Source organism: Podarcis vaucheri, assembly GCF_965113315.1.
Source record: "Podarcis vaucheri genome assembly, chromosome: 14".
NCBI classification, from domain to species: Eukaryota; Metazoa; Chordata; class Lepidosauria; order Squamata; family Lacertidae; genus Podarcis; species Podarcis vaucheri.
Genome location: NC_138752.1, coordinates 14,565,634 through 14,580,640, shown reverse-complemented (window position 1 = coordinate 14,580,640; position 15,007 = coordinate 14,565,634). Strand labels below are relative to the sequence as shown.

Sequence of the window (15,007 nt, the reverse complement as noted above, 5' to 3'; positions counted from 1 at the left end):
GGTCCGTTCTTAACCTGAAACTGTTCTTAACCTGAAGCACCACTTTAGCTAATGGGGCCTCCTGCTGCTGCCGTGCCGCCGGAGCACGATTTCTGTTCTCATCCTGAAGCAAAGTTCTTAACCTGAAGCACTATTTCTGGGTTAGCGGAGTCTGTAACCTGAAGCGTTATGTAACCCGAGGTACCACTGTATATTCCTGTGTCTTTAGTTCTTTGCAGCCAGCCATTATCTGGATTTTAGTAACTAGGCATGGATAGCTGTAGAAGAGGAAGAAGCTCCAGACGACTTCAAGATAAAATAATAATAATTATTAGGTTCAAGGATAAGGTCTCATTCAAAGGAGTGGTAGAGCCACTTGCTTGCAAAAGGCCTCACCTTTGCTCCCCAGTGTTTCTAGACAACACATTGAAAGGCTTCTCTAAAGCCCCGAGGGGTTATTGCCAGTCAGCATAGACAGTAGTAAGCTAGATAGACAGTGGTCTGACTTGGTTAAAGACAGTTTTTCTGTGTTCCTGTAACATTTGCCTGACATTTTTCTTAAGGGGACGAAAGGGTGTGGGTGGGCATTGTTGGTTTTAGTCCTCTTAAAGTCGTATGCTGCATAGTATTGTGCCAGGCAGCAGGCACATGCCTTCACAAGATATTGGTGTTAGAAACTCAAGATATATAAGCTAGGTGCCAAATGGCTCCTTAAAGCCGGTTTACAGTTGCCAAATAACAAAATTAGGAAACGGATTGCAAAAAGTAGCTTGGTACCTTGTATCATGCTTCGCTTCAAAACAACTTGTTCTGTGCTTGAACCAATGGCACGATATGTTCCTTATGCTGCCACGTTGATTTAAAGGCATCACATTAAGACAAGTTATGACTTAGCATGAATGCAGGGTCTCCAAGAGAGTAGATTGGGGCCATTTTGCTCCTCCCTAGTCACTCTGCTACTGCACTGATGTGTGAACTAGGCCAGTGTCTAATCTTAGTAGCTCCTTTTCTTGGGAAGTATCTGTTCTAATGTAGAGTAAGCCTTGGCCTTTATGAAGTCATGGAGGTACAAATCAAGGTTGGCTAAGATAGACTCTTACAGTTTTATAATGCAGTTGTTTCTAGTAGTAAGTTTTAAACTTTTTAAAATGGACTTGGATTGTGATAGGGAAGGAGGAGTTGCATTTTGTTAATCCAAATGTAATCCAGATAGATTCAGTTACTAAACATCATAGTTGTATCATTAAAAATAAAACATACAATTTATTAAAAAAAATTATAAATACAGTAATGAAATTAAAAGTAATGAAATTAAAATACAGTAATGAAATTAAAAGTCTTCCAGTACTGGATCCTTGCTACCTGGTAGGATTCATGCCCAAGTAATTGTAGGATTGAAACCTTACAATCCAAACATATGCATTTTTATACAGATGCAAATCCCTGTGGTCAGTAGGAATTGTTCCTGTTAATTGTACATAGAATCTTAGAATCATAGAGTTGGAAGAGACCACAAGGGCCATCGAGTCCAACCCCCTGCCAAGCAGGAAACACCATCAGAGCACTCCTGACATATGGTTGTCAAGCCTCTGCTTAAAGACCTCCAAAGTAGGAGACTCCACCACACTCCTTGGCAGCAAATTCCACTGTCAAACAGCTCTTACTGTCAGGAAGTTCTTCCTAATGTTTAGGTGGAATCTTCTTTCTTGTAGTTTGGATCCATTGCTCCATGTCCGCTTCTCTGGAGCAGCAGAAAACAACCTTTCTCCCTCCTCTATGTGACATCCTTTTATAAATTTGAACATGGCTATCATATCACCCCTTAACCTCCTCTTCTCCAGGCTAAACATGCCCAGCTCCCATAGCCATTCCTCATAAGGCATCATTTCCAGGCCTTTGACCATTTTGGTTGCCCTCCTCTGGACACGTTCCAGTTTGTCAGTGTCCTTCTTGAACTGTGGTGCCCAGAACTGGACACAGTACTCCAGGTGAGGTCTGACCAGAACAGAATACAGTGGCACTATTACTTCCCTTGATCTAGATGCTATACTCCTATTGATGCAGCCCAGAATTGCATTGGCTTTTTTAGCTGCCGCGTCACACTGTTGGCTCATGTCAAGTTTGTGGTCAACCGAGACTCCTAGATCCTTTTCACATGTACTGCTCTCAAGCCAGGTGTCACCCATCTATCCTATCCTATCCTATCCTATCCTATCCTAATGATGTTTGGCCTTGTTTAGAAGCTAAGTAATAGATTACTTTATATGAGCTGTTCTTCATGTATTACTTGTACCCTCATGTAGTTTATAGGGAGACCTTTTGGAAGTTGTATTAATTAAGCACAGTCAGTAGAGCATGAGACTCATAATTTCATGGTCATAGGTTCAAGCCCCATGTTGGGAAAAATGATTCCTGCATTGCAGGGGGTTGGAGTAGATGACCCTTGTGTCTCCTTCCAACTCTGCAATTCTATGATTCTATAAACACAGTGTAGGAGTAAGGAATTAAATATGAAAGTTATGAGTAGGTGTTCACGTGAACAGGTTGTTCAGTACTTAATGAAAGCACTTAGCATTTATAAAATGATGGTGTTCCTGCCCACTCATGTTACCTTGTTTTATAGCTTATCTGTTTGAATAAAGCTAAGACACAAACAATAGAAGCTCTAAGATTGCACATGACATGTCATACGACATGTCATGTGCAATCTTAGAGCTTCCATTGTTTGTGTCTTCACCTATCAAAGATGTCATACTGGCAGTATTGAGTTTGTAAAAGCATTTCACCCAATGTGTTCATTGAATATTGATTTGTAGATTTGTAGATACAGTATTCCCAACTAAGGGTTGCATGCCTTAGTATACCCATTTCCTGGTCGGAATTTGCTTTGTCTTGTGTATCTTCAAAAAAAACACCCATTCATTAGTCTAACATGCAAGCAAATGAAACAGTTTGTATGATCCTTTTTAAAACAGATAAATGATGCATGTTAATCTGAATCTGTAAGATGTTCTGTTTGGCAGTTGAGCTGGAACAGATAATAAAAAACAATATCTGATCCCCTCCCAGTAACCAAAAGTAGTTTGACTGAAACATATGATATGAGAAAAATGTCAAAACAATCGAGTTGTTTTAAATGTCCTATTCAAAGCATTACTTAGAAATTTATATTTAGAAATACTCCAATGAAAATGTTAAGACATAGCTCAATAGCATACATTCCCCTTAAGCTATTTAGATTTTAATAACACATTACTATTCATTTACCGTATTTTTCGCCCCATAGGACGTACCGCTTTGCGCCGGGCTCCGGAGGATTGCGCAGAGCTTCCTGAAGCCTGGAGAGCGAGAGGGGACGGTGCGCACCGACCCCTCTCGCTCTCCAGGCTTCAGCGAAAGCCTGTATTTGCCCCATAGGACGCACACACATTTCCCCTTCATTTTTGGAGGGGGAAAAGTGCGTCCTATAGGGCGAAAAATACGGTACTCAGAAGTAAGCCACATTGAGTTCTAGAGTGCTAGCTCCGTAGTAAGTCTGTTTAAGATTCCAGCCTAAGGGAGAAAAAGGAAGATGCTGAAAATTAACATATACAAATTTTAGCATGCCTGGACTTCTGCTTGCATAAGTGTTTGCTTTCTAGTGAGAGTCTCCTGAAAAATAAAAGTTTGCTTTTAAACAGTACTACTACTACATTGGTTCCATTTGCCTAATGTAACTTGTATTACATTAATGCACAAGCAGTCCTAAAAGTGGAGAAATTACTACCCCATCATTGATTAAAAAGTAAGATTTTTCAGACAGAACTTTGCATAAAATGCTCCTGCTATCTTCTAGTCAACCAGCATATTTCCCATTCCTTAAGATTGCATTGAATAATCTAACTATAGCCACATTTGTTTTTGTGTTTACAAAGCGACTCTTAAAATAGGCAAAGTGTAAGTTCTTAATATGCTTGTTACTACATATTCTCAATTTTAAAACTGACCAATTTTTTTTTCAAATTGCCGAAAGATAAAAGGTCACTATTATAACTAGGCTGCTTCTTTTTCCAGCTGTTAGCCAGTATAAAACCCAACATTATTTTGAATTTGAAACATAATATGTAAGCATCTGCCTTGTGTTAATTACACAAAGTGCCTTCAGCCGACAGCACTATTTTGCTTAGAAGGACAGCATGGGTTCTGTTTTAATGGGTAATATTGAACGTCTGTTACAGGTTTTTTGTATATTGTAGTCTAAAGATTAAACACAGTGCTGTAACTATAAGACAAAGTTTACCAGTCTGTTCCTGCTAGTGTCATCTTCTGTCGCTGCAGCTGCTAAATAATACAGTAGCCTTTATATTGAAAACAAAGGTGGCTTTATGTTAAATATCTTGGAAGAAATGTAATGGTCAGTGGGAAACATATATAATGAGCTATTGCATACATTCTGTAAAATTAAACTGAAAGCTGGGTAAGTCTTAAAATCCTGTGCTTTGAAAGAAAATAGCTAACACAAACAATAGAATATGTAAGTACTGATGGTTGTATTTATATAGTGTCACCAGTGTGCATGTTCCTTTAGAGCAGAAAGAGGTTCCTGTGTAATCCATACTCTGATAGAAGTGGAAACAATAGACAGATTGTTATTTGCAAATGGCTTAATGTAGAGGCTCTGAAATCAAAAGCCAAACTTAATTCAAACTAAACCTGAATAAGAAAACAATACACTAATTACCGGTAATCTTATATCCTGCTGTTTTGCTCAAAGGTGGGTTTGGATTATGAATTATTATGAAATATATTTATGTAGTCACCATTTATTGTGTGGCTTGCAACAAAATACTAAACACATAATACAGTGGTACCTTGGTTTGCATACGTCTTGGTTTGCATACATTTTGGATTACAAACACGTCAAACCTGGAAGTGCATGTCCCTGTTTGCAACCTTTTTTGGGATTACAACCCCCCCTTTTTTATTACAAACATATTTTTTTGGGAGGCCCCATTGGCAAAAGCACGCCTTGGGTCACAACCTGTTTTGGTTTACAAACGGACCTCCGGAACAAATTATGGTTGTAAACCAAGGTACCACTATATACAATAACCAATAAAACAAGAAACCTCAAAAAAACTTACTTGCATTGAGGCAGCATGAAATAATTTACATCCCTGTTCTAAAACAGTTTAAAAGTTTGGATGAACAAAAGGGACTTCAGTTGGCACTGAAAATACCACAAAGTCTCTTTATGACCATCTTTGGGGAGGCTGTTCCATAGCTGAGATGCCACTAATCAAAAGTCCCTTTCCTTGGTACTGCCCTGATTTGCTTTGCCTGCTGAAGCTACCCAGAGGAAGGCCTCCAAAGCAATATTAAGCTTCAGGTTGGCATGTGCAGGAAAAGGCAATTGTTACTTTAAATTGGGACTAGATTATTTTTGCAGGAAAGAATTGAAGGAGGCCTTGAGTTTAAGCACTCCTCCTCCTCCTCTGGTATGGACACAAGTGGCCATAAAGCTTTCTCTTCTCTTTTAGTTTAACCACTAGGTTATCTGAACTATGGTTTGTTGAAATAAGGTGTTTGTGTGTGTGGTGTGTGTGTGTGTGTGTGCGCGCGCGCGCACACACACACACACGGCAAGAAATGGCTCCTTAAACCAAGGTAGTCGCCAAAACAGAATATCTAGCTGCCATTTTGGGGCAAGACATCTGTAAAGTTTTTTTTAAAAAAATGACTGTCTATGATTGATTATACCAGCATGAGTTTGACCAAACTGCGGGAGGCAGTGGAAGACAGAAGTGCCTGGTGTGCTCTGGTCCATGGGGTCACGAAGAGTCGGACACGACTAAACGACTAAACAACAACAATGATTGATTATCTGTTAAACATCTGGCTAGTTCAGATGACAACCTAGGGCAGTGGTGGCCAAACGTGGCCCTCCAGCTCTTTCGGGACTACAATTCCTATCATCCCTGACCACTGGAGAGGCTGCACGGGGCTAAAGGGGAAGCCAAAACAGCGAGCGGGATCCATCCCGCTCGCGGCCTTGCCTTCTTCCATAGCTGCGCGCAAACCCTCCGCAAGGAGAGGCTGCACGGGGCTATGGCTTCTTTAGCCCCACGCAACCTCTCCCGGCAAGGAGAGGCTGCACGGGGCTAAAGGCAAAGCCAAAACAGCGAGCGGGATCTATCTCGCTGCCTTGCCTTCTTCCATAGCTGCGCACAACCCCTCTTTGGGGCTGGTGGGGGGGAAATATTTTTTCCCTTGATTTCCCCCCCTAAAAACTGGGTGCGCCCTATGGTGCAAAAAATACGGTATTTCCTGCACATGGAACTAGAATAAATTGTGTGTGTCAGTGTGTAACAGTCTATGTAGTATTCTACCAGCTTTGGGATTGCTGATCTTAAATGCAAGTAATTTTGCTTGAATAATTTTGACTGGGGAAATGTAACATGGTAAACCAAATGAAAATACAGCCCTAGTGGCTATGACATACCGTACTTAAGTACTGGCAGCCCAGAAAATACTCTAGTTTATGTTCCCTAACATGTTAACATGTTTATTTCTTTTCTCTTAAGAATGTGAAACTGTCTGCTGAAGTAGAACCATTCATTCCTCAGAAGAAGGGTCCGGATTCACTTATGATGTCTATGGCGTTACCTACTGACAGTGGAGGAGTTAATGGCGTGGAACCAGCTCCTATTCCTAGCTACCTGATTACTTGCTACCCATTTGTTCAGGAAAACCAGTCCAATAGGTAATTAAATATATTCTGTGACTAAATGAATGAATGTAAATATTTTCTGCATCTGCCATTTAGTTTTCTGTGTTCCCTAAAATACTGGTAAGCTTTCACACTAAAATTCAGCACTTAAAGCTGAAATTTTGTGCATGTTTTCTTGGGTGTAAGCTGTTCCAAACTTAGTGTTACTTGCTTCTGGGTAAACATGTGAGGATTAGATTGCATGTTAGTTGAATAATATGGTTGTAGAAGGAACTTATTTGCTTTCTCTCCAGGTTTTTTTTTTTTTTAACCATTCAGGGAAAAAATCTATTTTTTGTGTCTCCTGAATGAAAGGTGGTGAGGCTCAGACCTTCAAGCCACCTCTTAAATTTGCTATCTGTTAGAGCAGCGAAATTAGCTTCATGCCACTTCCAAAATGAGGCAGTGGCCTCCATTTGCTGCCTTCTTTGCATAGTTGCTGAGGCAGAAAACTGCTCATATTTTCACCGAGCATAGGACTATGATGAACCCTCTGGAAACATCATGTAATTCAGGTCTCCCTTTGATGTTTAAGACTGCAGTTGTAATCCCATTTACATGGAAGTAAGCACCATTAATTCAGCAGAATTTAATTCTGAATGGACACTGTGAGGACTTGTCTATAATTTTACCTGTAAAAACATAGGACTCCAATGCTAGTATAGCACTCAATATCTCACAATAGTGTAATACTTAGCTTGTGCAGTACAGTTTGGTGCAATTAGTTCCTCATCCCTAGAACTGGACAGCCATATGAACACAGTGGGGAAATGTATGTGGGATGGACAGCACTTAGCACTTGCAAAATCTTTCTTTTTGGTTTTAAAGGAAAGAAGCGGTGCTGGTGGACTGTTGCACACTTAACCATTCAGAAAGTGCATTATTCTCTTCCTCTCCACAGGCAACTTCCGCTGTATAACAATGAGATCAGATGGCAGCAGCCCAACCCAAACCCTGCTGGTCCATACCTTGCTTATCCCATTATTTCTGCCCAGCCACCTGTGTCTGCTGAATACACGTATTACCAATTGATGCCAGCACCATGTGCCCAGGTCATGGGCTTTTATCATCCTTTTCCAGCCCCTTACTCAGCACCCTTCCAGACAACAAGTGCCATAAATACAGTCACGGCAGAATGCACGGATCGCCCAACCCAACCCAACCAGGTCTTTTCATTATGTAGTCAGCAGAGTAGAAGCTCCAACAGGGGACCAACTGTGCAAAAAGTAAGTCCTTTAGCAAGCAACATAATTGAAGGATGAATGGCTAGTTTGGAATATATCGGTGAAGTATATGTTTGTCAATACAGTCCAACCTCAGTCCTCGAACGCCTCCATTTTGGAACGTTTTGGCTCCCGGATGCCGAAAACCTGGAAGTAAATGCTCCAGTTTGTGAACGTTTTTCTGAAGCTGAACGTCCGACGCAGCTTCCTCTTGAGTGCAGGAAGCTCCTGCAGCCAGTTGGAAGCCGCACCTTGGTTGTTGAACATTTCGGAAGCTGAACGGGCTTCTGGAACGGATTACATTCGACAACCAGGGTTTGACTGTATCCATATCATTGTTGTAAAACACTATACTGGAAATGAAAATCCTATTAAAAAATATTTTACACCAGAAATACAAGAATCTAGGAAATATTTTTGTACAGAGAATAAACTTTTTGAATTCTGCATGCCGTATTGGGGCAGCATAGAGCACAACCTCTCACTTGTTCCCTTCCTCGGTCTTTTTATGCCAGGCATGGCCAAACGTGGCCCTCCAGTTGTTTGGGGACTACAGTTCCCATAATCCCTGACCCCTGGTCCTGTTAGCTAGGGATCATGGGAGTTGTAGTCCCAAAATAGCTGGAGGGCCAGGTTTGGCCATGCCTCGTTTATGCAATTGGGCATGCACAAAAGCCCAAGCCTAGGTGTTGTGTGATTCAAGACCTTTTCACATGTAGACACACATATAACATAGTTTTTATCTGATACAGGTATCAAAACTAACAAAAGTTAAGACAAGTACTCCATATGAAATGCACCTTTATAAAAGACAAAATATTTTTTTTTATTGTTACCTGCTTAGGTTTTGAGGATAAAGCAGTTTGAAAAAAATAAAGGACACCCTTAGTTTATTTTGCCAGCAGAATATGGTGGTTACTTGAGGTTTCTAAAAAATAGTCTTCCAATATATTTTGCTATATCTAGTGCACACAGTTCCTGTTGAATTCAGTATGTTTTACACATGTGCAGTTGGAGGCAAGATTGTAACCACAATGTACACATCTGTTGCCTAGAGTAATGTAATGCTCACTGTTTTATTTTTTAAAAAGTGGTGCAGTATCAGCCTAATTTCATTTTTGGTGTTTCTGAAGTGTTGTGGTAAGATTGTAGTGTTGAACTCGATACATTTTAAAAACCTTTACCCTCCCTTCTTGAAAATCATGAATACCTCTAGCTCACATCCATGCAAACATGAATAGGTGTCATATTTATGTACAGTGGTACCTCTGGTTGCGCACGGGATCCATTCCGGAGCTCCGGTCAGATCCCGAGGAATTTGCAACTGAAGGTACCTGTTCTGCACATGCGCACAACACGGTAGAGCGCTTCTGTGCATGTGCGCGCAATGAAACCTGGAAAAATACTTCCGGGTTTGCCGCGTGTGTAACCCGAAAGATACACAACCAGAGGTGTGCATATTCAGAGGTACCACTGTACTTGCTTTTGAAATTTTATTTTTAAATGTGTTAAATGACAGTTCTTAAAAAAACACAGGCAGCCATACGGATGTAATATTTTTAAAAACTCTTAAAAGCCACCATAATAGTAAATTGCTGCTTTTGGCAAATTAATTCCAAAAGGAATTAATAGTGTTTAAGTGCTGCCTAACCTCTGCTTAAGATGTATTAAAAGCAGTTAATTTATCCATTTGAGTTACCCTTAATACTCTCTTCCATACTTCCAAGAATGATAGAATTCTGGACTATGTCCAATTCTTAATTATCATACTTGGACACCTACCAAAAGGTTCTCAATACATTTTTAAAAATCACACTTAACAGTTATACTTCAGTAAAGCACTGTTACTGAAATGTCAGAATTTCAGCAGCTTGACATGCTAGGTTTGGGTTCCAAACACGTTGCAATAGCTGGAACATCAGAAGTGTGAATGTACCTAATGTAGAAATCGTAGTTTATTAGTTATCGGTACAGATAGATGAAAGCTGCTTAGCAAAATATGAAAGATCTTTAAACAATGGACTGTACTTGGTACTCATTATTTATTCATTGTTTTGCGTGGAACATACGTTGATTTTTTGTTAAAGTGCTGATTGATCTAAGGTTAGTTTCCAAATGTTTGCGGATAATATTCAATAATCTTCTGTGCTTATCTTATATGAAAATTGTCTTTCCTAAACCAAGTCCACTGGCTTACAAAATAAATCTCTTTCCTTGGCTAATCATTTTAAACAGCAACAGCCTCCACAGATACACATAAAAAGCAAAAGGCCTCCAGTGAAAAGTGTTGCTATCCAGAAAGAGACCAGTGCGTCGGGCCCTGAGAGCAGACCTAAAATTGTACTCTTGGTGGATGCTTGTCAGCAAACAGGTACAGTAATATTCTATGCTTAAATGAAATTTCCTTGTACCTGGAAAAGGTCCTTGTACAAAGCTTATATAGGAATATCTGTGATGGAAGTATTGGGTGTTCCTCCCATTCTGAGATGATATGCTTTATCTGCCTTGGCCCCTGGGCAAGTTTACATTGGCTATTAGGCATCATTCAGGTGTTGTATCTCCCAGTGGCGTAGCGTGGGTTGTCAGCACCCGGGGCAAGGCAAGTAATTTGCGCCCCCTAACCCGTGGATTTTAGCACTTGAGTGCGAGCGCGCCCCCCCAGGTGTTGCGCCCGGCCCCCCTGCACCCCCCACGCTATGCCACTGGGGCTGGGGGCGAGCGAAGGAGCCAAGGACCCCCACCCAAAGGCTCAGCAGGAATTTATTAACTTTCTTATTTGCGGAGCCCCTGCGGACCGAGGCAGCCGAAGCCCCCTCCCCTCGGGCGCCTCCCCGCCCCCTCCTCTCCTTGGGCTGTAGGTGGAGCTCCAGATCCAGGGTTGGCGAGCGCCTCTCCTCCTCCCAGCCGGGTCCGGGGGCTTCCAGCCGTGCTCCGTCCTCGCCCCCCCCCCCCGCGGCTAAGACTTGCGCTTGAGAGCCGGAGCCAGCGGCACCCCCTTCTGCTGGGAGACCCTCGCCCGCCCGCCCGCTTCCTCTCGGAGGGTTTTGGGAGCTCTCCTCCCTCCCAGTCGGCAGAAGCAGCCACCGCCTGTGGCTGGGCCGAGGGGATGGCGGCGGCGGCGGGGTGCGGAGGCTGCCCGTGCCCGGCCAGGCGTCGGTGGCGGCGTCGGCGCTGCTGCAGCGGCTGCTCCTCCTGCGAGCAGTGAGTGGAGCGCAGCCGCAGCGGCGGCGGAGGGCACGCACGCGCTAGGGCGCAAGGCTGGTGGTGGCGGCGGGGAGCCCAGCGGAGGAAGGAACTTGTCCCTTCCCTCTGGACTCGCGCCCCCCCCCAGATGTTGTGCCCGGTGCGGCTGGCACCCCTGGCACCCCCCACGCTACGCCACTGGTATCTCCTTTCTTTACCACTAATATTTCTGTCTTTTTAAGTCAAATTTTATTCAGTTATTTTCTCAGAACATTGTCTTATGAACATAATCACAACTGACAGTATATTACTACTTTCAGTCTAGCTGTCCAAGTCCAAAAATGGTCCAGTGAAGACTAACTGTGCTGAATGGTCACATGCGGACCAGGGCAGAGTGGGAATGGAAAATGAGGGAGAAGGAATAGGGTCCTAAAAACAAGCATAATTAACTAGAATCTGGGACATTTCCCACACAACATAGCAACAGCTGTTCTTGTTTGTTTTTAGCATTTTGTATTTTAAATGTGCTGTTTTAGTTTGTGTAACACTCCTTGAGTCCCATTGTAGGGGGAAAGTGGATATAAATAAAATAAAAATAGGTACCATCCATTGCCTATCTTGCACTTTAGAAACTCAAGCACCAAGGCTGTAGAAGGAAGGGGAAATTATTGCCATCTGCACCTGTAACAAAACTCTCTGGCAATGGGTTGTTCTAGATAGCTATCTAGAATGCCTGATAATTCTATTTCTATTGTGACAGCTCTTCCTAACTGCTTGTATATGGAAGAAGACTAGGATGCTCCAAAGCACTGTTGGTTCTTAGTAACCCCACTTGCCTTGCCTTGCAGACTTTCCATCGGAGATCGCAAGCAAATCACTGTCAGAGAGTGTGAGCACCATGCACTGGAAACCCAAAAGCAGGCGGCGGCGAACCTCCCACCCTGTGGAGTCCTCTAGTGAGCAAGGGGCTAGCGAAGCAGACATTGATAGTGACAGTGGTTATTGCAGTCCTAAACACAGCAACCAGGCTGCTGGTGTGACCTCAAGGAGCACAGAATCTGCTGCGTCAAATGTAGGTAAACGCCTGAAGTGTTTAAAAGGGATGAAGATGGCACAAAATAAGCAAAATCTTAAAATCTCTTCTTTTTTTAAAATTTTCAGATGATGGAACCATCAATACATCCAGGTAACTTTCATATATATAGAGATCAAAAAAATCTCAAGCATTCAAGCTTTGCTGTTTTTGCCAACGTTCTTTCCCTAACAGCATCAATAAACCACCTTTTTTTCTATTGTCCTTCCGTCTGATACATATGCCAGGCCTGAGGTGAAAATTAAGCTCCATAAGAAAGGCATATAAGGCTTCATTTTTAATTGTGCATTCCTTACTTCTTACATTAACACAATGCAAGTAACTTACAGTAAAGGAACAAATAAATGTTCGTTTAGAAAGAAAACATGTTGTACTTGGCAGACAATGGGAGTAATAGCTATAACAAGCCACTTTCATTCAAAATTATCTGATGTGAACCATTAGAACAGGTAAAACTACTGAAAACAGGAACTAATTTTACAGAGTATATATATATATATATATATGGTTTTGGTGTCTTCGGGTGTCTTCCCGTGTAAGAGTCGGGGTGTCTGGGCGACGTTTCGACGAGGTCTCACTCGTCATCTTCAGGCTGGTGCTTTCGGCTTCTTGTTACTGGAACAAGAAGCCGAAAGCACCAGCCTGAAGATGACGAGTGAGACCTCGTCGAAACGTTGCCCAGACACCCCGACTCTTACACGGGAAGACACCCGAAGACACCAAAACCTGCATTCCTGTACCCGTGAAAATCTACGAAAGCAAATATATATATATATATATATATATATATATATATATATACAGAGCTAGATTTTGCACCTAGCTATCTCTCCTTATATGTATAACTTTCAGTACTGTTGGAGAATGGATATATTTTTTTTACACTTTGTTTTTCATACATGGAGTATTTCCTTAAATGTATGCGGTGTTTATTTCAGGAGCCATCAGTTGGGCAAGTGTCAGTTCCCAAGCAACTCAGAAAAAGCCTTGGATAGAGAGAACACCAGTTTTCTCAAGAGGTGGACGGCAACCTGAGCAGTGTACTAATTCACAGGTAACCTTTTACTATGAAAACCCTAAACTTAGTGTACGTTTTGCAGTTCAAGCAGGGCTGTACATCAGTTTCTTTAAAAGACAAAAGCTACTGTAGAAAGCAGGTAAAACTGGCAGAATTGTACCATACATTGATTCAGTGCTATAGAGGGCATTTGGGGACATCATTAAAGGGCATATGAGATTTATAACCATTTAGTCATGATAAGAGTTATTTCATGATAGAGTTGGGAAAAGTACCAGTCCATAATATGTTTTGGGTTGTTGTTTTTTTAATGCATGTGTAGCCTGCCTTTAGATGTAGGGGACATAGCACATCTTCAGAGAGAAGACAGAACTTGCAGAAGAAACACGAGAAGCCTATAACCATAAACCAGTCAAACAGAACAGAGCCAAGTCCTGAGCCCCTCTATTTTGAGGTAACTTTTTTATTCATTCATAGTAATTTTTGAGTGGACGATGGCGGCCTTGTAATCGGCTTATCATGTTTTGTCAGCTCCACTCCACCCTGTCTGCCTCTGGAAGAAGCAAACCCATAAGGATTTGCTCAGTGTTACTTGCAAATCTTGTGGTTTCTTTCTTTCTAAACAAACAATGTGTAGAAGCCAAGATTTGTTCCTCGCTTGCCATTTGCTGTTTGTTTGGAAGAAGCAACCTGTAGTTACTGGTTCACACATAATCCTAAGCCAAGTTTCATGGTTTGTTTCTCCTGGAGGCAGGCAGAGCTGAACCCATGAACCTGAGCTCCATGCACCAGCACACTGTTCAGAGTGACCCTTGGTTTTATTTTTGACCGTGGATTATTGAAGTATATGGGGAACCTTGGGGCGCAAGGCAGAATGCCACCCTCCAGGTCTCTCTATCTCCCGCTTTGGCCTTGCTTCCTCCTTGAGCATTTTTGCCTGGCTCGCTTGTGTCACTGGACTCATTAAGCTTCTTGCTTGCTTGGATGCCGAACAAAGAGATATTGGGGAGTGGGAGTGTGGAAATTATTGTAGAAAGGTACAAATGACATCTGTTGCTCTTCCCTTTTCTGCTTCTGGCACTACCCTCTACTATCAGGCGGCCCCTGAAAGACTGCCCAGGAAGACCTGTGGCCCTCGGGTTCCCAACACCAGGATTATTATGTTCAAAGAAGGCTGTTTTTGTCTCCTACATAATAAGCATGCTCATTTTGAAAGCATATAAACTTGCCTTTCAAATTTCGTTGTCACTTTTTAGTGTGTCCTAGCATCTTGCTGTCAGCATCTTCCCTTCTCTAATTGTTGCATGATGAGTGTCTCATGATTGGGCAGGTTATTCTTTTTTAAGCATTGCAGAGTGGCATCTGCTAACTTCTGCTAATGGCTTAAGTGAGGCCTTGGGGCCTAGTAGAGATAGAGCCATGCAAACTTAATTAATTTCAAATCCTCCCAATATTTTTATTTAGGATGAAGACGAATTTCCAGAGTTAAACAGTGAAAATGGAAATTCCAAGGGTGGTAATATGCAGCTGAAACATGCCCCTAAAGTGGTAAGAGGCTTTTATAATGTAAATAGTATTTTGATTTAAATTAGCTTGTTTTCTTTGCTAGATATTGTGATTGACTATTGATAATGCAGCAGCAGTGAATGCTTCTATTCTGTGGGGGTGGAGAAAAAGAGAATGTGCTGGAACGAGGTGCAGAATTCAGTTTCATAAGAATATTTGCTTTTAAAGAAGGAAGCATGTTTCTAGCCCTTTATGGC

General features: G+C 42.0%; 1 protein-coding gene across 2 annotated transcripts in view; it reads left to right on the top strand.

Annotated features, from left to right (window-relative positions):
• The window catches only part of SECISBP2L (SECIS binding protein 2 like), a 36,894-nt gene that overhangs the window by 4,342 nt on the left and 17,545 nt on the right, over nucleotides 1–15,007 (top strand). The window contains exons 2-9 of one of the 2 annotated variants that reach the window (XM_082198364.1): nucleotides 6,543–6,721; nucleotides 7,629–7,953; nucleotides 10,186–10,321; nucleotides 11,982–12,205; nucleotides 12,295–12,319; nucleotides 13,165–13,280; nucleotides 13,567–13,698; nucleotides 14,709–14,792. In XM_082198364.1, the coding sequence (XP_082054490.1) occupies nucleotides 6,543–6,721; nucleotides 7,629–7,953; nucleotides 10,186–10,321; nucleotides 11,982–12,205; nucleotides 12,295–12,319; nucleotides 13,165–13,280; nucleotides 13,567–13,698; nucleotides 14,709–14,792 (1,221 nt within the window). The remainder of the gene's footprint in view (nucleotides 1–6,542; nucleotides 6,722–7,628; nucleotides 7,954–10,185; nucleotides 10,322–11,981; nucleotides 12,206–12,294; nucleotides 12,320–13,164; nucleotides 13,281–13,566; nucleotides 13,699–14,708; nucleotides 14,793–15,007) is intronic. The other variant, XM_082198365.1, reaches the window with a different exon arrangement.